At 34.8% G+C, this 25,482-nt stretch overlaps 1 protein-coding gene across 1 annotated transcript in view; it reads right to left on the bottom strand.

Moving 5' to 3' along the window:
- Positions 1–1,247: 1,247 nt before the first annotated feature.
- LOC143236912 (neuromedin-U receptor 2-like) overlaps positions 1,248–25,482 on the bottom strand; it is a 40,203-nt gene continuing 15,968 nt past the window's right edge. Inside the window, exons 2-4 of the mRNA XM_076475589.1 lie at positions 16,133–16,684; positions 15,582–15,716; positions 1,248–2,139 (exon numbers count right to left, since the gene is read on the bottom strand). Of these exons, the coding sequence (XP_076331704.1) occupies positions 1,433–2,139; positions 15,582–15,716; positions 16,133–16,684 (1,394 nt within the window). The 3' untranslated portion in view covers positions 1,248–1,432. The remainder of the gene's footprint in view (positions 2,140–15,581; positions 15,717–16,132; positions 16,685–25,482) is intronic.

Raw genomic sequence — 25,482 nt, 5'->3', positions numbered from 1 at the left:
CAACATCGAAGTACAGTGCTGACTGTATTTTACGTGACGGCTGTTATTATCACATATTCCACTTTTGAGCCGAACGCCCACATCGACGACCTTTCAACACTTGGTCAAACAAAGCACCCAGACATCAAAAACAACCAACGGACAACTACCAACAAGAAACTACAAAAATACCGCCGAGTCCAGATCTAACCAGAAACACGAAGACAGATACAGATAACTCGACCCAGAAGACGTCAACTCCCTCTGTCAGCAACACGCCAAGTTTAAGTAGTCCAAGAAAGAAAGAGGACAGATCATGCCAGACTTCAGTCCCAGTTCCACAGAATTCAACAACCAGCCAGACTCAAACCACTACCAAGATAACCATCGACGCGACAGTTCAAACTAAAAAACAAACTACCTCCACGCAGAAAACTCAAACCAAAATCACAAGAAGAAACAAAGCATCACAGATCAGCGAAGAACAACTCACCGAAGAACAGCCAGTTGTTCCACCACCTAGACCACGTTTTTCACTTGCACCAACGGGCTTCAAGTGTGAAAACAAGTTCATGACGAAGTTACTACTTGATCTACAAGACCGCAGCTAACAGTTTCCATGTATACCACCGTCACAGTTCATCAGCTTTTCTTTTCTTTTTTTCCCTATATTTCTTCCCAGCTACTTCCGGGCACGGTCTAGGTAGATTTTTCGGCGCCCAGGCCGTGAAAAAGGGTTTTCTTGGGGCACTCCCGTTTCCTCCGTACCTAAATCTGAGGTATTGGATCTTTAGGTCTCAGCTAAGGTGACATCCTTGCCGGCCCCGAATCGTGTCGTTTGAGTTGACATTTCGTCTCGCTAGGTATTGTCACTTGATAGGTTAGTACCGCCCCATATCACTTCATAACGTTAATCAAACCAAAATAAAATATAGGAAAACCATCAAGCACAGATAGATAAATTATCTTTCACGGAAGGGGTCGAGGAGGAACTACAACGTTTCTGAACACCCCTGTTGGGGCGAGAATTCGTCAGACTTCTCTCTCTCTAAACTAAACCCCTGCTAAGGTTTCGTTTCATTATGTCAATGACCGAACATCCACAGTATTGAACAAAGTTTTTTTTCTCATTGAAGATGGTAGATTTATTGCGGCTGATGAATGACTTTACATTAATGATTAATTAATTTCAAAGGTTGTATCAATAATCAACATTTAATCTTAGTTATAACATCTCAATAAATAAATGAGTTTTGAAACTATCATTATTTCATTTTAAGTAACAGTTTATTACCCCACCCCATGCATAAATACATTATATTATCATATTTTGTTTCATTACTCAAGAATATTTCGTAACCTTATATACAATTTCTATTCGACTCCATTAAATAACATTACGATTATATATTTAATGTTTCATAAAATAGTTGACAACATCAAATATAGGTGGCTAAACTGTGGATTCTTCAGGGATCACGTGTTCTTGTACTGATTGACCAGCTGTACTATAACTATAATTAAATTTTGGTGTAAAAATAATATTACAATTGGTACAGTCGACGCATTCTGGGTCTGCAACTGAAAGTTTTGATAGTTGAGGCCGGATGGCCTTGTCCAGTTCTTCTGCTAAATCGTCTTCTTGTAGGTCGTTTCCGTGGGCATTCGGATTCTTGCCCTGTTCAAACTTAATTCTAGTTTGAAAATTAGGCTCACTAACAGTTCTGGAAGTATATGTTACAGGAACAACTGAAATGCTTTCACCTGTTGTCCGTTTCTTTCCACCATCTACACGAACAGGTTCATAATTTGGGTTTCTTACCCACTTCATCGACACTGGCAAAGGACTGCTATCCATATAGTTCTCTATCTCCATGTTTCGGAGTCGAGGGCACGAGTTGTTACGATCTAGTCGAAGATTATTTAACGAATGATTCCGATTCCAACGGACAGAACCTTGCGAGCTAGATTCCTTGTAGCTAATGGGTCGCTTACAACGTTTGTTGTCAATTTCATGCCAACAAAAACAACAATACGAACAGAAGCAATAGGTACTTGAAGGGTCGGTACACAATTTTTCCCTGAAAGCCACACGGAAACGATTGGACATAACACTGTACAGAATTGGGTTGATGGTTGAGTTGAAGTAGTAAAAACAACCTAGAAAAACAAAAATAAATATGTATGAGTTTCACATCTGTTTTAGTGAACGAGTGGAAATCAAATAAAAAATATTAAATATCCATATTTAGCAGTTTCAAGGCATTAGGGTTTAAATGACATACATTATCAACAGCAAAAGTAAATAAGTGAATAAGTATTCCTTGTACTTGGGTCACCATAAGCGTTTCCTTTTATTACTTTTTTTTGCTTCTTTGTTTGTTTTTGAATTTCGCGCAAAGCTACACGAGGGATATCTGCGCTAGTTGTCCCTAATTTTGCAATGTACAACTAAAGGGAAAGAGGCTAGTCATCACCACCCACCGCCAACTCTTAGGCTACTCTTTTACCAACGAAAAGTGGGTTTGACCGCCCCATTATAATGCCCTCACGACTGAAAGGTCCAGCATGTTGGGTGTAACGGGGATTCGAACACGCGACCCTCAGACTACGAGTCGAGTGTCTTAACCGCCTGGCCATGCCGAGCTTTTCTCTGCTAATACTAATATTAAAATTTACAATATTCGTAACCACAAAACCATACTTCAGAGTTGGAATCTCACTAGGAAGGTATATTTAACTATATAATTGATAGTTGCGTTTGTTTTGGTTGCTTGTTTCTTTTAATCAATGAGCTATCTGTACTGTTTCCATTTTGAGGATCGAACTCCAAATGTTAGAATTACAATCAACCATTTGCCACAAAGGATGGGAGTTGTGTATTTAACCCTCATTATGTAGTGTTAGCCGACAATCAGTAACTACGAACTAGATAACCAAACATCTCCTCAACTGTTTCTGTAGTAACACAGTGATTTACGTTTCCATTGAAATTATTCACCCGTTCATTAAAAGTTATCCTGTAGCCCGGACATGGCCAGGTGGTTAGGGTGTTTTACTCGCAATCTGAAGGTCGCAGGTTAAAATCCACCTTCCACAAAACATGTTCTCCCTTTCAGCCATGGGGCTTATAATGTTTCGATCAATCCCACTATTCGTTGGTAAAAGAGTAGCCCAAGAGTTGGCGGTGGGTGGTGATGACTAGCTGCCTTCTCTTTAGCTTTACACTGCTAAATTAGGGATGGCTAGCGCAGATAGTCCTCGTGTAGCTTACGCGAAATTAAAAAACAAACAGCTAATGAATGTACACTGGGCTGAAACAAAACAACAACCGTTAAATATATGAGGAGCTAGAAGAGTTATATAATATAATATTAGGTAATATAATATTACATACAATACAATATTCATGTTATTTAAATTTTATCGCTTCTATTAACGATCGCACCCTCTCTCCAGTCGCACAGCCGTAGCTATGAAAGCTTATAACGCTAAAATCGGGTTTCGATACCCGTGGTTGGAACAACACAAATCAGTCTTAATTATAAACAGACCAATAATGATAAGTATTTGTACGTATTATCTAAAGTTATTTCTCTGACGGCTTACTACGTGCAGAACATATTAAGCTTATAGTTTAAGACCGTTCAATGTGACACATTCAACATTAATATACGTACATCATTCTTCAATCAACACGTGTTCAGTGAGTTCGGGTGTGAACTGCTTGTCAACAACACGATTGTGGATTTCACAGTACACAGTTAGTGTCCCGTTGCCACAAAAAAAATTCACCTGGTATTTTGAGGTCATGGGTGAGTCATATAAGCAACAATCAAATCGCTTTTTTTTATTATTAGAGTAACCGAAAAGTCGTCACTCACTGATGTTAACAGTTCAACATTAGACATGAATGAGACAAGACGTCTTTTTTGTATATCCGAAACAAACCAAAAATAATCTAATCTGAGATATTTAGGCTGTTTAAAAATTAGAAAATAAAACTCATCTTGACCTTCCTATAGACCTTGATTTTCAGGTCAACTTTATACTAGCGCATAAAAATAATATCATAAGCAAACATATCGAGAAGATTATCTGTGAAGATAAACAGTTGATATCTTAAATACCCTACGACCGAGCGAGGCCCAGTTTTTAGTGTCCGCAGATTATGAATATGAGAGCTCGTACCACATGACTCCTTATCGGTAAAAAAAAAAAAGCACTCCGCCATTTTACATTGTGGGTACACGAAAAGCGTGATGGGTTATATTCCAATAATTTGACGAGATAAGATTGTCTCACATACTGGCAGTGAATATTTTAAACCTATCAGAGACCGGTATGACCAGATGGTTAAGGTCGCGGGTTCGAATCCTCGTCGCATTAAACATGCTCGCCCTTTATAAAATCACGGTCAATCCCATTGTTCGTTGGTAAAAGAGTAGCCCAAGAGTTGGCGACGGGTGATGATGACTAGTTGCCTTCCCTCTAGTCTTACACTGATAAATTAGGGACGGCTAGCACAGATATCCCTCGTGTAGCTTTGCGCGAAATTCAAAAACAAATGTACCAGTTCAAAATTAGGGACAACTATATACAGATAACCCTTTCGTAGCTTTGTACAAAATTCTGTAACACACAAATAAAAATACGTATTCTACTGAGCACTAGTTTTTAATCCATTTTATCTTGTGTTCTTTTCTTTACATTTTTACAGTTGAAGATGTTATGGTTGTATGGTCATCTCCTAGTTAAGACTTGGTCTTCTTAGCTTAGTAGCGAGGTATTCCATTATTCTAGACTAGGATTCTTCCATGGAATATAGAAACCAAAAGTTGACACAACATCAAGTCCGGTTATACGGCACTTTTTTTTTTAAAGTGCAAAGCATTACAATGGGCTATCTGCGCTCTATCCATCGCGGTGAATAAATGAAGCACAGATTACCACAACAATGTCATCCACATACCTCTTGTGATGCACAAACGTAACACTTTCAGGAGAAAAAACCACTAATGTTATTGTACTCAAACATACTAGAAACAGTTTATAACTTGTTTTATAAACGTTACAGACAATTAATTTCGAACTACTCAAATTTTGTTGCATTAAAATGCTCGTCTGACTTTTAAAATAAGCATATTATCTCCAAGGTCTTTCAGAGTAAGATTACAATTTTAGAAATAAGTTATCTCTTTAAACAATACAAACAGTCTCAAAATAAATATTTTTGTATAGAGTGTCTGTGTTTTCTTATATCTAAGTCACATCAGGCTATTTGCTGAGTTCCACGAAGAGGAGTCGAATTTCTTTAGCTTTGTAAATCCGTAGATTTACCGCTGTATCAGCGGAGGACCTTTGTTTAGAAGTCAAAGTATGTCCAATTTAAATTCGAAGGAAATATTTCGAAGAAGTTGTAAAGCAACTATAACACCTAGTAGACACCAAAGCAACTATAACACCTAGTAGACACCATGATCTCGGTAAGCTGTGATAACAAAACTATAAATGAAGTTAGAGCTAAATCAATGACTTATAAAAAATGTACAGATGGGAGTAAACGTTCTTGAAACACCCAAGTGTTGTTGTTAATAATTTATAAGGTTACAGTTTGCCTGGTGATGAAAAAGCGGTCTTGACCTGACGGTTATATTTTTTCATCCTCCATAAAGAGTGTTATATTCTATGTTTTGAAACATTCTGACAAAAACTGTCCAAGCGTGAAATTTGGAGAAATTAGTGCATAGCTTTGAACAAGTTAAAACTCAAGTCACTGGATATGTCCCAAAGATGTTACAAGATTTCAGGCTTAGTAAAAAAAGAACATAGGTTTAAGCAAAGACGGAACATAGGATTTAAAAGTTTTAAATAATTTTAATCATTAAGCCTGATTAAAGTAATAGGGTTGTACTTCTGTCTTCTGCGATATAAGGTTACCTTATGGAACATAGGATTTAAAAGTTTTAAATGATTGTAACCACTAAACCTGATGTAGGTAATGGGGTTTATATCATAAATAAAGTACTAAAAATTAAGAGTTATTTTGCAACAACCAAGGAAACCAACCTTACACGATATTTCTTACAATTAAAAAGACAACATCATTACGTAAAACAATTACTATAAAACCAGACCAATGGAATTGTAGTGTGGGGTCTTATACAAATTCCCTGCGGTTTACAAACGTGGTTGTCCAGTTAAATCAGTTGTTTCTAGTGTAGTTTACTACAATCAACAAAGTAAGATTTCTTACCCTGTTTTCTAATAGGTTTGTACAAAATGAGTGGTAAGATAATTGAGGTACTTAAGTAGACTGACCTAAGGCCCCGAACAGTTCAAGAGGTACCCCCATATTTTATTTTATTATTTAAATCAGAACTTTGACTTTTGCTTGTTATAGTACAGCGTTCATTACTCTATGACTGTTGGGAGTTCACAGAAAGTCCCCGGCATGGCCAGGTGGTTAGGGCGTTCGCCTCGTAATCTAAGGGTCGCGGATTCAAATCTCAATCACACCAAACATGCTCGCCCTTTCAGCTGTGTGAGCGTTACAATGTGACGGTCAATCCCACTATTCTTTGGTAAAAGAGTAGTCCAACAGTTGGCAGTGGCTGCTGATGACCAGCTGCCTTACATTGCTAACTTAGGGATAGCTAGTACGGACAGCCCTCGTGTAGCTATGCATGAAATTAAAAAACAAACAAACAAACGAGTTTACAGAAAGCAAGACGCTTCTTGGTTAGGCATACGTGTGAGTGGTTGGTAGATAATAAACACACACAGCGTGCAGGATTCATGAAAGATATTGACTCAGCGGCATTGCGAGTGAAAAAAAAACACTTTTTAAGAAGTTTATTATTGCATATTGTATTAAAATTCGTCTTTAGAATAAGCTCTAGGTTGAAAGGACTTTAAATACAAAAATATACCCAGTAAAAATCTAGCCAGTTCACGTGCCCCTCGTGCAGACAATGATATACTAGATCGACCACTAGAGGGCACTTCAGTTGAGTAAAGACTGTTGTTACTATAAAATGTGAATTAACCCACCACAGTAAACGAATATGATGCTGTGCCTATTCCAGAGTTTCTTTCGCTTTTTCTTTCTTCATTCTAGAGGTGAAGTCCTGCATATAATATCTTGCTATGAAACTAAGAACATCATCTCTTAACCAGAACACGAAACCCTACCAATACATCATAAACTGGTCAGTGAAAATTTGCCTAAGTCTAACTACGCAATAAAAATGTAATCTTTCAAGCAGTTTTTTGTTCAATTAGTTAATCTTCTTTTACACGAAAGAATTTCTGCCTGATTGTTTTCAGTTTTGTGTGTTTTATTACTTGGATTTCTAGTGTTTGTTTCGTGTTCTAAGAAACGCTTTGGCTTCTTCTCAACTATTCTAAGTTTATTTCTTAAAACTACTTGTTTTAAAAATGCCTTACTGTTTTTCTTTATGTTTTTTTTTCTTTTAAATATCATTGTCTTTCTTTTCGTTAACGAATGCAGTACTTCAACTGTGTGTATTGTTACGCAGATAACATAAGAAATCGCCTTAGCGTAATGAAAGGACATAAAATTTAGATTGCTAACGACCATTGCGATTCAGCTCCATCTAGGTATAAAGATTGAGTTGGCTTCATTGTTTACTCAACCATTTACATCCAACTTCTAACAGTTAAACTGCCAACTAATCTTATAGAACATCGAAATACGTAACAAAATTAACAAGGTGAATACCTATATATATATATATATATATCCATTCTTACTACGCTTGAATGTCTTGTATGGCAACGATCGCCATTGATCAGAAACTAATCAGAACAGATCTTTTGAGAACAACTAACGAACCCTAACGATTTTCCACAGCTTCTATTAACCCTGAAGTATGCTCGATAGAGAGGCTTAGAAAGTTCGTTTATTTCGTGTTTTTTTATGTTTTCGTATAAACTCAAATAACTTTCTATGGCGTAGTTCAAATGAAAATCAAAGATAGTTCATGATAATTCATATTTGAAGTTAGAATCATTCTGACGTTTCTATGTTTTGTTTGAACAGATACACATACACTCAATAATATTTTCTTCTGCAACCACTTTAAAGTTTGTGTGTACTTTCCTATAACAAAGCCATATTGGGCTATCTGTTGAGTCTACCGATGGAAATCGAACCTCTGATTTTAGCGTTGTAAATCCCTAGAGTTACCGCTGTACCTTATGTTTTGTTTTGTTTTAATTTTGCGTAAAGCTAACTGAGAGCTATCTACACTAGCCAACACTAATTTAGCAGCGTAAGAAAAAAGGGAAAGCAAATATTCATAAACACCCACCGACAACTCGTTACTAACTAATATTGGGATTGCTCTACATTATAATGCCCAAACGGCTGAAAGGACAAGCAAGTTTAGTGTGCAGGGAGATTTGAACTCGCAATCCACAGATTGCGTGTCGAGTACCTTAGCCACCTGATCCTATAGAAAAACTAAAACAGTTTCTAAGAATGTACCAGTTAGGTATTTTTGTTTGAAATCTAGTGTTTGATCCAGAATATTTGTTTTGTTCTATTTATTTTGATACAAATAATCAACAAAAACATTAATGTTTGTTGGTTTAGTTAGTTTGGGACTTCGCGCAAAGCTACACGAAGGCTATCTATGCTAGCCGTCCCTAATTAACAGTGTAAGACTAAAGGGGAGTGTGTTTGTGTGTTTTCTTATAGCAAAGCCACATCGGGCTATTTGCTAGATGAGTCCACCGAGGAGAATCAAATCCCTGATAAGACTAGAGGAAAGGCAGCTAGTCATCACCACCCACCACCAACTCTTGGGCTACTTTTTTACCAACGAATAGTGGGATTGACCGTATCATTATAGTACCCCCATGCCGAAATGGTGAGATGTTTGGTGTGACTGGGATTCAAACCCGCAACCCTCAGATTACGAGTCGAATGCCTTAACTACCTGGCCATGCCGGGCCTAAATATTAATGTAAAACTGAAGAGTTGAACATCAAATAAACCTGCGAAAATAACAAGATGGATGAACAAACAAAAAAAAACAATTACTAGATAACTATATGTTTCTTAAACTACTCATGATATCCACTAAGAACGTCGGAAAAGTTGATGTGTACAAGCAGTTTAGAGACATAAATAATACAGCTGATTAACTAATAATACAATTAATTAACTAACAATACAACTATTTAACTAATAATACAACTGAATAACAAATAAAATTAACAAATAATAGAGCGTAAAAACAAATAATACAACTAATTAATAAATAATACAGCTGATTAACTAATATTACAGCTGATTAACTAATAATACTACTGAATAACAAATAATACAACTAATTAACTAATAATACACCTGATTAACTAATAATAGAACTAATTAACTAAAAATACAACTGATTAGCAAATAATATAGCTGAATAACAAATAAAATTAACAAATAATACAACTGAATAACAAATAATACAACTAATTAACTAATAATACACCTGATTAACTAAAAATACAACTGATTAACAAATAATACAGCTGAATAACAAATAAAATTAACACATGTGTGTTTTTGTTATAGCAAAGCCACTTGGGGCTATCTGCTAAGCCTACTGAGTGGAATCGAACCCCAGATTTTAAGATATGTAAATGCGTAGATTTACCGCTGTACTAGCGGGGATCGAATTAAGTACTCGTACAGCTGAATAACAAATAATACAACTGATTAACAAATAATACAGCTGAATAACAAATAAAATTAACTTTCTTCGAGTTAGTATTGGTTTATCTTCCCAAAACCTCAACTGGTATAGTCATGAATAGTTCATACATTATGTTAAAATTATAACTCTCAATAACTGTGGTATAACCTGTAACTATGAGCATCTGTCTCTTTTCCTTCATTAATTGGTTATATTGCAGACTAGTGGGTGACCACAGTCTCTTACTTAACCAACGTTCACGCAGTAAAATAACTGGAATATTAAGATTATTGCTGTGTTATCTTAATCTGTCTACCTGGCGGCGTTAAATGTAAATAATTATCGTGTTTTTAATCATACATCACTGTATGACTACTAAACATTCGAAATGACTGCAGTGACATAGATTAATTAGCTTCGGGATGGAATGACAACCAGTAAACTTTCTTTCATCTAAGAGATTATGATCACATTATGTGGAGTACTACATATGTGCTCAGAGACAAACAACCATGCGAGTACGAGATCTGCATAGGTTGAGAACCTTTCGCGAAGAGGCCAACATGTCTGTTCCCTCACCGGATTTATTAGTCAGGTTTATGCAACTGAGATGAATGGTTAAGATATCAGTCACTGAAACAGATCGTGTAAATCATTTGAATTTTTAAAAATTTTGATACAAAAAGATGCTTCCTTGGCCACTTTGGAAACACTTCTGGTTCGTAAATTTTCTTTCAAACATAAATGACTTAGTAAAGTACCCCATTTTCATGGAAGACTGGATGCAATTGAACACTTCGTATTACAGTAACTTTATCAGTTGTTTGTAATACTTGTATCTACAGTTTGTGACCACGAATTAAACGCATTAATTAGTTTAAGATTTAAACATCGTAGTGAAACTCAAGCTCATATACGTAGATTACTGAGCTATATCCACATAAAGGAATTCTTAGAATAGCCACTACAAAGTGGACAAACAAATCTGTTCAAAAGTATATGGAATGTTTATCCAAGAGTCTTGTAGCCTCATGATGGGATACAAGATACAGTTTGGTTAACCTGATGTCGTGTTACAGGCTATAACTAACTTTCATGATGGAACAAAAGAATAGGATAGATACAAGCACAATAAATGCAGTTTAATAACTATACCACCAGGTGTCCAGCTGATGGAAGATGGAAGGCACAGTAACGTTATTAGCAATTATCTGATGTTTTTAGACTAGGATGTTCCAAACCAAAGTTTATATTCACTCGGGGTGTCTTCATGGCCAACAATAACATCAGATCGAATACAGAGAATATAAAACAAATTTCCATGATTGGCAGGTCAATATCGTGGAATAACACAGAGTGAGAATTATATCTGATATCACACAGTTACCTAAAGTTGAAGTGCACCAGAAACTACTAGTCATACCAACAGCACAAATAATCTTTACTTGGTAGACAGAAAAATTATATAGAGTGAAACAAGAAGCTCTTGTGACTTAGTTTTGGCTATTGTATTACAAGTAAAAATTTGTTGGGATAAAATCCCACGAAAATATATCTTGCAAAACTGGACGGTTAACCATTGTTATCAGTAAAATACAAACATTCTTCACGTGAACCAAGTGTAAGTTTGACAACATATTATCCTAGTTGGATTAGATACGGAGGAGTACATAACATATTATCCTAGTTGGATTAGATACGGAGGAGTACAGAATATATTATCCTAGTTGGATTAGATACGGAGGAGTACAGAATATATTATCCTAGTTGGATTAGATATGGAAGAGTACAGAACGTATTGTCCTAATTGGATTAGATACGGAGGAGTACAGAACATATTATTCTAGTTGGATTAGATACGGAGGAGTACAGAACATATTATCCTATTTAGATTAGATACGGAGGAGTACAGAACATATTATCCTAGTTGGATTAGATACGGGGGAGTACAGAACATATTATCCTAGTTAGGTTAGAAACTTAGGAGTACGGTAAAGAGCCATCTGAACACTATCGCTATTGCTGACTTATTTCTAAGTACGTTATACATAAAGATTCATAAATTAAAAAGAGAAAGAAAACCTCTAATTAGGATCAATAAATAACTTACACCGGATTATTCTTAAATCTGAAGGTACAGTGTTGGGTTTGTCTGTCTTTTTTGTGGAGTTTCTCATAAAGCTACGCGAGAGCTATCTGCGCGAGCAGTCTCTAATTTAGTAGTGATAGGCTACAGGATAAGCAAATAGACAACACCAATCACCGCCAACTAATAGCTGCTAATAATTAGTGGACTGACTGTCAAATTATAACACCATCATGTATGAAAGAGTGACCGTGTTCAATTATAGACTGCGAATCGAGTGCCTCAACTACCGGGCCACGCTTGGCAAGAAACCAATAAATGAAGAAATTACAAGCATTGAAAGTTAGTGACGGATAATAACAGAAATGATAAAATAACGTTAAGTAAAGACCATAAGTACTATCAACATAATTAAATAACGTTATGTAAAGATCATAAGTACTATCAACATAATTAAATAACGTTATGTAAAGACCATAAGTACTATCAACACAATTAAATAACGTTAAGTAAAGACCATAAGTACTATCAACATAATTAAATAACGTTAAGTAAAGACCATAAGTACTATCAACACAATTAAATAACGTTAAGTAAAGACCATAATTACTATCAACATAATTAAATAACGTTAAGTAAAGACCATAAGTACTATCAACACAATTAAATAACGTTAAGTAAAGACCATAAGTACTATCAACATAATTAAATAACGTTAAGTAAAGACCATAAGTACTATCAACACAATTAAATAACGTTAAGTAAAGACCATAAGTACTATCAACATAATTAAATAATGTTAAGTAAAGACCATAAGTACTATCAACATAATTAAATAACGTTAAGTAAAGACCATAAGTACTATCAACATAATTAAATAACGTTATGTAAAGATCATAAGTACTATCAACATAATTAAATAACGTTATGTAAAGATCATAAGTACTATCAAAATAATTAAATAACGTTAAGTAAAGACCATAAATACTATCAACACAATTAAATAACGTTAAGTAAAGACCATAAGTACTATCATCATTATTAAATAATGTTATGTAAAGACCATAAGTACTATCAACATAATTAAATAACGTTAAGTAAAGACCATAAGTACTATCAACATAATTAAATAACGTTATGTAAAGATCATAAGTACTATCAACATAATTAAATAACGTTATGTAAAGATCATAAGTACTATCAAAATAATTAAATAACGTTAAGTAAAGACCATAAATACTATCAACACAATTAAATAACGTTAAGTAAAGACCATAAGTACTATCATCATTATTAAATAATGTTATGTAAAGACCATAAGTACTATCAACATTATTAAATAATGTTATGTAAAGACCATAAGTACTATCAACATAATTAAATTCTTGAAAAGAAGAAAACTGTTGTTTTCAGTTTGTTCCATTTTCACCATTATCATCGGATTCTTTATTACTAGAACCATTTTATATATTAGTAAGATATCTGCACCAAATGTCTTAGTGGACTAGAGATCGCCTATAAGTTGGCCAAGTGTGTTAAGGCGTTCGACTCGTAATCCGAGGGTCGCGAGTTCGAATCCCGGTCGCACTAAACATGTTCTCTCTTTCAGCCGTGGGGGCGTTATAATGTGACGGTCAATCCCACTTTTCGTTGGTAAAAGAGTAGCCCATGAGTTGGCGGTGGGTGGTGATGACTAGCTGCCTTCCCTCTAGTCTTACACTGCTAAATTAGGGACGGCTAGCGCAGATAGCCCTCGAGTAGCTTTGCGCGAAATTCAAAACAAACAAACAAAACAAGCCTATAAGCTAAGTGCAGATAATAGTGTATGTGTTTTATGAATCAGTTGATTGTCCTTACTTCTGTTATATGGTGCTACGAATCAATTAACAGTCATTAGTTCTTCTATGTGGTATTATGAATCAAATAATAGCTTTTAGTACATATATACGGTGTTATAAATCAGTTAATAGTCTTTAGTTCTGTTATATGGTATTATGAATCAGATAATAGATTTTAGTTTTTTATACAGTGTTATAAATCAGTACACATAGAAGCATCACAAAAACGTAGAAATCAGGTTTATATTCGTATGCACCTATAACCTAAAGTAAAGATGTAGGTTATTTATATTATGATGGTTTTGTTTTGCTTTTTTAGAAACCTATTATAAAACATAGCCATCATGTACAATGATACTTGTGGTATCAAAACATTGAAATATAAGTTCAATATATGTAGAATATAGAAGATGGAAATATTTTTTTACGTCTTGCAGTCTTATCACACAATATTAATTAACATGGTAACATTGATTCAGGTCTCAACACGATCAATATAAGTTACGTGGTGCTGCTTATCCAGGTCTCGACACGATCGGTATATGTTACGTGGTGCTGCTCATCCAGGTCTCAACACGATCAATATAAGTTACGTGGTGCTGCTTATCCAGGTCTCAACATGATCGGTATAAGTTACGTGGTGCTGCTTATCCAGGTCTCAAGATGATCGGTATAAGTTACGTGGTGTTGCTTATCCTGGTCTCAACACGATCAATATAAGTTACGTGGTGCTGCTTATCCAGGTCTCAACACGATCGGTATATGTTACGTGGTGCTGCTCATCCAGGTCTCAACACGATCAATATAAGTTACGTGGTGCTGCTTATCCAGGTCTCAACATGATCGGTATAAGTTACGTGGTGCTGCTTATCCAGGTCTCAAGATGATCGGTATAAGTTACGTGGTGTTGCTTATCCTGGTCTCAACACGATCAATATAAGTTACGTGGTGCTGCTTATCCAGGTCTCAACACGATCGGTATATGTTACGTGGTGCTGCTCATCCAGGTCTCAACACGATCGATATAAGTAACGTGGTGCTGTTTATCTAGGTCTCAACACGATCAGTATAAGTTACGTGGTGCTGTTTATCTAGGTCTCAACACGATCAGTATAAGTTACAAGTTTCTGCTTATCCAGGTCTCAAGATGATCGGTATAAGTTACGTGGTGTTGCTAATCCTGGTCTCAACACGATCAGTATAAGTTACGTGGTGCTGTTTATCTAGGTCTCAACACGATCAGTATAAGTTACAAGTTTCTGCTTATCCAGGTCTCAAGATGATCAGTATAAGTTACGTGGTACTGCTTATATAAGTCTAAAGATATTCAACATGGCGTTATTTAAAATGTCAAGTGAGCTACATCTTGATATATATTTAAAACTTATTAAGATGATGGAAGTAGCTCTCCTGGATATGTTTTAACTTCAGGATTTCTAAAACAAGACAATTTCTCTGTTAATGTTATAAAAAGCATGCTTTTATATACGATGTTTAAATAACCCCACGTTAAAACAAAATAAGAAAATTATCGAAACAAACAAGTAATCGAACCCTACTTTCATCTTATTTATGAATGAACTTTGTGCACAAACATACTGCTCTCAGAGACGAATATTATCAAGTCTGATTCGACTTTGTCTCCTTAATAACACAAAAACAACACCTCTGATGTATTTCTGTCCAAATCACCTGAGAATTGGCATAGTGTAATAGTCCAAAGTTCGATCTGCTGTGTACTTTAAATCTTATCCATAGTTTGAGCCGTGGGAATGTCATTTCGTCAACAGTCGGTGCCTTCTCTGGTTATCTGTTCCCGGACCCCTGAGATTTCTGTCCTAATATTTTATCTGATTCATTAGTAATGTTAAGAATACCAAGTGCCAGTAAGTGGCACTCCTCATTAAACTCAAGTTACTGAAATCAAAAGAGAAAGGGTACAGTGTAAGTGTTGTTGGTTACCTGCAAGAGTAAATAAGTAGTGGTTAACTGTTCGTAACTGCGTTGTCCATCCTGAGTATAAAGTAACATAGAGAAAAAGAAGTCTTTGGGAATGGAACGGTGCCCAGCAGACGAAGAAAGCAATGACAACAGCAACTGTAATATTAACCAAAATAAAATTAGGTTCACATCATCTTCATGTTCATCAGATAACTGTTAGAAGAGCTAAATAATTAAAATCCATACATACTAACATTTTTCCATAGAAACATGTATATATATGTGTACGTATATAGATAGGTAAGTAGGTGGACAGATATCCACAAATGCACATCATTGTAATTAAAAGTAATATTTCACAATTTTAAACCCCTAACTCGGAATACTATGGTTATTTCGTTTAATATTATTCTTACACTTCGGGTTTAGTTTCAGATATTTAAGTTTGTTTTTAATGATTCAGGAATATTTGTTATTGATATAAATTTAATTACTGCATAAATAACTTATACGACAGTGCTCAACGCCTATTTTATTAATTTAGACAAGGAAAAGAGACGCATGTGTCTTACTTAACATGCGAACCACTATTCGACGTGACTGTATTTTTGATCGTTCTCTATCTCCTCGGTAGGCGGCACTTCCCTCAGAAGTGTACCTACGGAGATTTCTGGACTGGTGTAACGTCATCGCTATTCTCACATAAAGCACAACAATCACTGTCATTGGGACAACAAAGAAAAGAAACGTGGAACACAACATCAACGTCTCCCAGCTTCTGTCTGGTTTGTTGAAAGGAAAACCACACCAAGCTGACGATTCGAGTGTGATACCCATATCATCCGTGAGGTAATTCACGCGGGTAAAGATTCCATAGGGTGTTGCTCCAACGAAAGACAAAACCCATATTATAACAATATTTCGCATCGCTCGGGAAATCTTCGATTTGGTCTGGTGACGTATGGGATGACATATTGCGATGTATCGTTCAGTACTGAACGTCACTATGGTCAGAATGGAAGCATAGGCAGTGGTTTCAGGAACTATAGCACGGAGTTCACATATCAAACTGCCCAGTTCCCATGGATACTGTTGCCACATTGTGTACAACTCCAACGGCATAGCTAAAACAAAATATAAAACATATGTTAGTGTAAGGTTTATTGAGAAAACGTTGATTTTTCAGATTTTTTGAAAATCACCAGGGTCGAAAAAAACATAAATATATCGATATATATATATGTACAGTACATCCCACCGTCATTACACTTGATTTAATAAATATATATATATATTAAAATGAAAAACTGTCTTTATTGATTTTTACTTTGAAGAACCTCAAAGATTTGTTTGTTCCTAAATTGTGCGCACAGCTACTCGAGGGCTATCTGAGCTAGCCGTCCCTAATTTAGCAGTGTAAGACTAGAGAGAAGGCAGCTAGTTATCACCACCCACTGCTAACTCTTGGGCTACTGTTTTTACCAACAAATAGTGAGATTAACTCTAACAATATAACAACCCCATGGTTGAAAGGGCGTGCATGTTTGGTGTGATGGGAATTCGAACCCGCGGCCCGCCGATTAGGAGTTGATCGCCCTAACCATATGGCAATACCAAGCCTGCCTCTCAATGAATTGGTTCAGATACGTTAATACTAATGACTTTAAACAATTACAGTAAGAATCACACCAACGTATTTAACTGTACGTAACTTTACAGCGGTGGAGATTGAAAAAAACATCTTCTGTAAGTTATTGTATACTACTTGTGTCTAGGTTAGATTTTGTTCTCAGAAGGTGCCAGAATGTTACAGAGAGGGCTTATCTTTGTGTTCTTTGCCACCTAAAATGTTTGTATGTATTTTTTGTGGCTGTTAATGTGGAATAAAAAAACATCCATGGTAATGTAACGACTGTGCACGTGGGTATGACCAACGTTAAAAGCAATAGGTGAATGTCTTTCCTTTGAATATGAATTGTAAATAGAAGTTAATTTTCACGTCACACAATCTTGCAAATAATTTGAGAGCAGAGTAAGAAATATTTCGTAACGTTTCAGCACCTACTGATAAATTGCAGATTTATGTGGATATTTGTTAACAGTTCATTCGTATTGTAACAGATTTACTGTTGTACATTTATTTTAATACCTACGCTTATTTCACTATAGTTTGTTTTTATGCATGTGACGTATATTGTTGGACATGTATTGCACAAGTCCCGCCCGTTCTCTAAATTGGTAGAAGATTCTGAAGAGCAAGAATAAAAAATATTTGTTTTATAAAAACACTTTTGTGTTTTCGAAAATTGTCGAACGTTCGTGAATCTCGCGTGACTGGTATATAAAACCGACGCGCCGAGAGACAATTATTATTTGTTTGTCAGCTACAGTCAGTATACTTATAAGCTTCGGAAACTGCAATTGTAATTAACACTTATTAATAGGAAAACTAACAGAACTTCACCAAGATTGTTTATAGATTTCAAACATTACAAACCATTCAACTTCAGTGAATTACCTCAAACGTTATTATTTCTACGAGGAAATTAAGTATCTTCGATGAAAAAGTTAGTTTGGAACCGGTGAGAGGCTAGCCATGAAAAGAGAGTGCAAGCTTAGGCGAGATGTAACAGTATTAACTCAAAATTAATTTACTTGTTGCAGACCTGAACCGTCAATGAAGTATTCAGTTCTAAAGCAGTTAGAAGACTCACGATAGTTTGTAAGTTTGTAAAACTCTTGTATATAAGTCAATATTTGAAACAAATATTTATAATAACCGTCAATATCAATTGTATTATTATTTGTATATTAATATATATTTCTGTTAAAAAAAACTGTGTGTATCAATCTTATTGGCAAATATAATAAATTTGATAATATCGAAATTCAATTAATTTCTAAATTCAAATTCCTTGCTATTTGAAATCGTAATATGTAACTATGTAACATAATAAATAGAAGACTCATCTGAGATAAATTATAATACTTAACATTATCTAAATATCATGAAAGGTCCAAGTGGAAGCTGAGAAAAAAGCTGTTATTTCTTGTCACACTACACATCAAATAGGTCGTGGCTCTTACGTATCGTATAAATGATATTTATATCATTTCAGAGTGTTTGGAATTAGGAATGGCGTATCAGTTAGCCTGCTCAGAATGTGAATCCAAAGGTTATTGGTTTATATCTCAATGCTGCAAAAAGACGCCCACAGTTTGGGTTGTGGGTGCGCTATAAGAGTAACTGTCAGCTCGCATTATTCGATCTTTAAAATATCAGTTGACGATGGATGCTGTTTAGTAGCTGTCTTCTCTTTAGTGTTTCTCTCTGTTATATAGTTACAATGTAATAAAAGGTTGCAAATATAATTCCCTATTGGCGGTTTCTTTTACAAAGCGTATTAAATTTGGTTAAGTAATTTTATAAAAAATTCCTTCCACGATTGTGTTAGAAATATTCGTAGTATAAATCTCCGAAGCTAGTGAGACTGAGGTTGTTTCTCCCTGTAATACCGTTACCCTGTTCTTTTCAGTAATAGTAATTCATTTCACAACAGCCTCACTGAATACATTTATTAAAACATCTTAAAGATAAGTGACACGGTCCAAGATTTTGAATAAGTACAAAAAAATATTGTATGTAGGATAATCTCACAGAAGGATTAATAAGCAAAGTCCTCAGTGGCTCAGCAGGATGTCTTCGGACTTAACCTATAATGCTAATAACAGGGTTTCGATACTCGTGATTGGCACAGCATATATAGTCCATTGTGTAGCTTTGTTCTCAGCTGCAAAGAAAAACAGATAATGTGCAAAGTGTTGAAAGTGTCGCAATTAAATAATAATAATTGGTTGTTTTGTCTTTTATGGACTAAATTACAGTGAATTAGATGAAACCTTATTCAAAAAATGTACTTGGGTCAAATGGTTGAATAAAACTCTTGAGTGGGATGTCCTTTTAGTTATCAGCCTTTCCTCTTATCAGTGGCTTAAAATTATGAACGGCCTAACCTGAGATTTGCTGACCTAGTAGTTTAGCCCATATGTGTAAAAGATGTTCTGGTCGAAAATGTCAATTCCTTGTTACTCAGCTGTATAATTAATTAGATTTTCTAGTAAAGTAGCCAGTATTTCATAAAATCAAATGAGCAAATGATTAAATTGTGGTTTAATTAAATGATATTGATAAGAATTGTTTTTTTAGGTACCAAGGTAATCAATGCTGGCTGAGTGTTTAATAGATCTAACTTCATGTAAATAAGCTATAATACTAAATAATCCTGACGTCCACATTTCACCAGAGGGCGAACGTCCTCTAAAAACAGTTAGCTTATTAGGTTTAGACTAAATACTTTCATAAACGTTTTAAATTTCCTGCCATCGAAAACAATAAAAAGTTATTTAAAAACAAATGGTGTTAGCAAAAGGAATATGGTTGCTACAGAGTTCCTTATGCAAAGCATGAAGAATTTTAGTGAGTAATGTGGGTGGGCCATTGGGTCCATGAGGAAGATTAATGTGGTTACATCCACAAAGACTTTAAAAATCATCAAATGCTTTGTTTGTTTGTTTTGAAATTTCGCGCAAAGCAACACGAGAACTATCTGCGCTAGCCGTCCCTATTTTAGCAGTGTAAGACTAGAGGGAGGCAACTAGTCATCACCACACACCGCCAGCTCTTGGGCTACACTTTTGCCAACGAATAGTGGGATTCATCGTCACATTATAACGCTCCCACGGCTGAAACGGCGAGCATGTTTGGTGCAACAGAAATTCGAACCCACGACCCTCAGATTACGAGTCGAACGCTTTAACCCACCTGGCCATGCCAGGCTATCATCAGCTGTAGAAATCGATGAAGAGTATATGAAACAAGTTCCGTAGCGATAGTTTCATATTTTAAACCTAATGTAGAGTGAAGGTAAAATGATTTTCACCCCTTTCTCCTAGTGACTTGACGATATGTTTAGGGGATTCTAACGTTAAAAATCGCTGTTTCACATCTTCGCTTAAACAAAAACAAACATTGGATTGCCCAATAGCGTTTGAAATTCTCACAAGATCAGACACTTTCTTAGACATGAAATTAAGAAACAATTTCTTAGAGAAAAAGATAAATCATTAATGACCATATAATACACGACCCCATTTTATTTTGATAGATTTATATTAGAACATTACCTAAACGTTTACTAAAACAGAGTGCTTAATCTGATTCAACCTTCTTTTATAGGCTTTCATTTTATTCTGCAAGATATTATTTATTTCTTTAAAAACAATGTTAACATTGAAGTCTTTACATATGCACTACTGTCTGTTTAATAATAAAGATTAGAAAATACAAGGTAGAACGCATTTCAAAATTCAATGTTCAGTGTCAGCGTTGGTGTGCTCTCGTTTTAAAGTCATTTCTTGTCATCAATCATTTCCGGTTTATTGCTTTAACTCTGGCTCAAAATATGTAACATCACGGAGAAGCGTTGAGATTGAAAAAGTAGCAAGGCAGCTTCTGTGAGGGACGCAACACTTGTGATAGGTGACTTACAGGAGGGACGCAACACTTTTGATAGGTGACTTACAGGAGGGACGCAGTACTTGCGATAGGTGACTTACAGGAGGGACGCAACACTTGCGGTAAGTGACTTACAGGAGGGACGCAACACTTGTGATAGGTGACTAACAGTTTACCCTAAATTCGAGGGCAGAAACTCTTTTCTTTTAAAATAAAATCATTGCAAAATCATAACATTTAAATAGAAGCGAAACTTATTTTATCTAGTAACGTGTCAACTAAACATTTTTCCTTGGCTTAAAATGAAAACTGAAACTATGACTGTCACTGGATGGTATCTTTGAATTTTGGAATGTGGCTTGGGTCATGATCAAGACCAAAGTCGAACCCTTGAGCAAATAAAACACTTTAAACGATTTATTTTGGATTATATTTGTATTAAGTCATATTGCCATTATATTTATCATCACTCTCTTTAGGTTTAAACATTGGATATTTTTCTGCATTAAGGTGATTTCAATACAGTTGTACAGAGATCAACTTATATTCATAACATATTTTGGTGACAAAATCTAAGCTTGCAGTCAAAAATAGAATCGTCAATCGAATATCTCTACTTATCTTAACCAACAACAAGAAAACTGTAGAACAAACCTTGAAGTTTATTAAAAAACAGAACCGTAAATCCAATATATCTTTTCATATATTAACCAACTACAAAAAAACTATAGAACAAACCTTGACGTTTATTGAAAAACAGAATCGTAAATCCAATATTTCTGTTCATATATTAACTAGCTACAAAAGACTGTAGCATATATCTTGGTGTTTATTGAAAAACAGAATCGTAAATCGAATATGGTTTTTAATAATAACCAGCTACAGAAAACACTGTAGAACAAACAGAATCGCAAATCGTATATATTTGTTCATTTTAACCAGTTTTAAAGAAATTATGGAACAAACCTTGACGTTTATAACGAATTGACGAAGCAAATAAAACGAAACAACAAACTACCATTTAAGTTTAATTAATCTGAAAGTCCGTAATATATATCTAAGTTACTTAGATTGGACAAACACTTTTCTTATCAGATAACAAAATTAAAGGATTAAACTAACTACTGCTTCAATCATGTTAAATAATGTATTACTGTGATTCGTTCAGTATTTCTTTATAACTTTTGGAATCAGTTGAGTAGACAAACAGACGTCTTTTCAGCTCGGCAATTTCCGGCCTTCGACATTTCCTGATGTTAAACCATACAAATCCATTCTCCTCAGAAACAAGACTTGGGAACAAGATGGCTCTTAGGCATTCTCCCATGTTTCTGATAACAGCCAATTACATTTAAACATCAGAAAATAAACTAAAATAGTAAAAGAGAACTATAGCAGAGATAAGAGAAAAACGAAGAAAACCCATTTTACTGATATAACTCAACATAAGTTGAACGGAGGAAACCCATTTTACTGATATAACTCAACATAAGTTGAACGGAGGAAACCCATTTTACTGATATAACTCAACATAAGTTGAACGGAGGAAACCCGTTTTAATAATATAACTCAACATAAGTTGAACGGAGGAAACCCATTTTACTGATATAACTCAACATAAGTTGAACGGAGGAAACCCATTTTAATAATATAACTCAACATAAGTTGAACGGAGGAAACCCATTTTAATAATATAACTCAACATAAGTTAAACGGGGGAACCCATTTTACTGATATAACTCAACATAAGTTGAACGGAGGAAACCCATTTTCATAATATAACTCAACATAAGTTAAACAAAGGAAACCCGTTTCAATGATATAACTCAAGTTAAATGAAGAAAAGCCGTTTTACTGATATAACTCAACATACGTTAAACGGAGGAAACCAGTTTTCATAATATAACTCAACATAAGTTGAACAAAGGAAATTTGTAGAAAATATAAATGAAGATATGAACGTTTGAGGAACTACTAAAAGAAGAATGTAGTTTAAGTAACAAAAACCTCATTATGAATCCAGGTCAAAACACTATATATATATATTACTTTCATTATGAATTCAGGTCAAAACACTATATATATATATTACTTTCATTATGAATCCAGGTCAAAACACTATATATATATATTACTTTCATTATGAATCCAAGTCAAAACACTATATATATATATTACTTTCATTATGAATCAACGACAAAACACTATATATATTACTTTCATTACGAATCAACGACAAAACACTATATATATATATTATTTTCATCATGAATCATAACAAACAGCATCAACCGCCACACGTCGGGCTCCTCTCTCATCGATAAATATGATTTAACCCTCACTCGTATAGCGCACCCCTGGCACCAAAGCGTGGAACGCGAATAATAAACAGCAACAGCAACAATAAATAATATCATTATCTAGAACAATATTCAATATCTACTGAATAGTACAACATGTTTATTATACTTTAGAATTGTAAGATAAAGAATGTTGAGAGATATATTCACAGGTTCATAAGATTTGAAAACACTAAGAAATTGATAAAAATTATCTGAGAAAAACATAACACGAGGTTTATCTTTTGACCAAAAGTTAACTGATCATTATTGTTGTTTCAGTAAATTTTAAACAATACTTCGTGTTAGTGTTACAACATTTTCGTAATTGTAACAAGAGTGAATTCCTGAACAAATGAGGCAAATATTGCTAATTTTCAGTTATTCATATAATGACTTGAAAAATATGTTTTTGTTGTGATATGCTGGAATATCTTGCTTTTCCTCTCTTCTATAAGAGATATGGAAATCATATGAGAATTTTGGTTAATTAGGTACATGGTTGATACACGTGCTTCAGAATGTAGCTAACATTGTTTTGTTTTAGTTGCCTCTATTATTTATTCTCTGTATTAGGTAACTAATCTTCTTTGATCACAATGGAGTTTTAACGTTGCATGAAGATTTGGTTGATAGCTGATTTTGACGTTAAACAAAAGAAAAACCGATCACTGCTGTCATGGAACTGAAGTCATTAGGTGATGCCGTCCACTGAACAAAGAAAGCAAGTTTACATTCTTGATTAGAAATGGTTTTCTTAGTTCAGTTTTCAACTGGATAATCTAAGGGAAATACTCGCCTTTTTGGATATCATTGTGATTGGCGGCAGTTGGTCGATATCCAGAAACAGAAACCTCACAAACGAAGTACATACAATCTACTACAGGAAGCTCTCCCTATTCCTCCCGAGTAGGCAATGATTAATATTGTGTTGTTTTTCTTTGTGAAACAAATATTTTGTTTGTTTCTAATAAATTGTCTAAACGCTTTAATTCCTAAAGCGGACCCGCCACTACCAATGGTTTACTTCAAGATACCTGTTGCAAAACGCAGAGTGATTGGGAATTTCACAGAATTTCACACTGTAACGTAATTTTATCTGCCAGTATCTGGTATTGACGTATCGTTCCTAATAACACAATAGCACAATATCTGTCCCAAGAATGATGACACTACAGATATTTTTTACTTTGTCTTTTTCTTGACCACGCGCAGGTTTCTATAAACTAGAACACACCAATAGTTTGCCGTTTTATATTTCAGAGGAAGTTGGTTAAGCACTTTGGATCATAAAACAAAAATTCTTTAGTGCAAGAACAATAAGTTTGAGGGATCCTACATTTACGTGCCGATGTGGCCAAGTTGTTAAGACACTCGACTTGTAATTTGCGGGTTCGAATCCCTGCCACACCAAATGTGCTCGCCCTTTTAATCATGGAGGTGTTGTAATGTACGTTCAATCTCACTTTTGTTGGTAAAAGAGTAGCCCAAGAGTTGGCCGTGGGTGGTGATGTCCAGCTTACATTGATAAATTAGGGACGGCTAACGCAGATAGCTCTCCTGCAGCTTCGCGCGAAATTCAAACCAAATCCTAACTTTTCAATACTGGAGTTAGATACCCCGTGGTGGACAGATGTCATTTAATATTATAAAAAATAAAACAATAAAGAAAACAGTTAAACATTCTGTGCTAAAGATAATGATTAGTGAAAAGCTGTCACTTCAGAACTATTCTATATTTCAAGGTCTAAGTTATGTGAATCTAAAAAAGAAAACTGATTTTAATATCAATGCTCGTCTACAAACGAACATTACGCAAAAAAAAAACATTTTGTGTTAGAGTTTTGAAAATACGATTTCGAAATTTGAAAGAAAATTAAAAACAAATTCATGTGCACAGTTTAAGAAATATATTAACATATTAGAGTCAATATATTAAAAGTATAGAAGATTTTTTAAGGCTTCATAAAAATTAAACGAATAAACATGAAATACACTGACACTGGAAAGTGTAAACGACAGCAGATTGAAATTAGTGTTTTTTATTGTTTTTCTTGGCAACAATTAA

This window comes from Tachypleus tridentatus, chromosome 13 (genome assembly GCF_004210375.1).
Source record: "Tachypleus tridentatus isolate NWPU-2018 chromosome 13, ASM421037v1, whole genome shotgun sequence".
Taxonomy (NCBI): domain Eukaryota; kingdom Metazoa; phylum Arthropoda; class Merostomata; order Xiphosura; family Limulidae; genus Tachypleus; species Tachypleus tridentatus.
The sequence above is the reverse complement of the archived record's forward strand: the minus strand, read 5'-3'. Positions and strand labels throughout refer to the sequence as shown.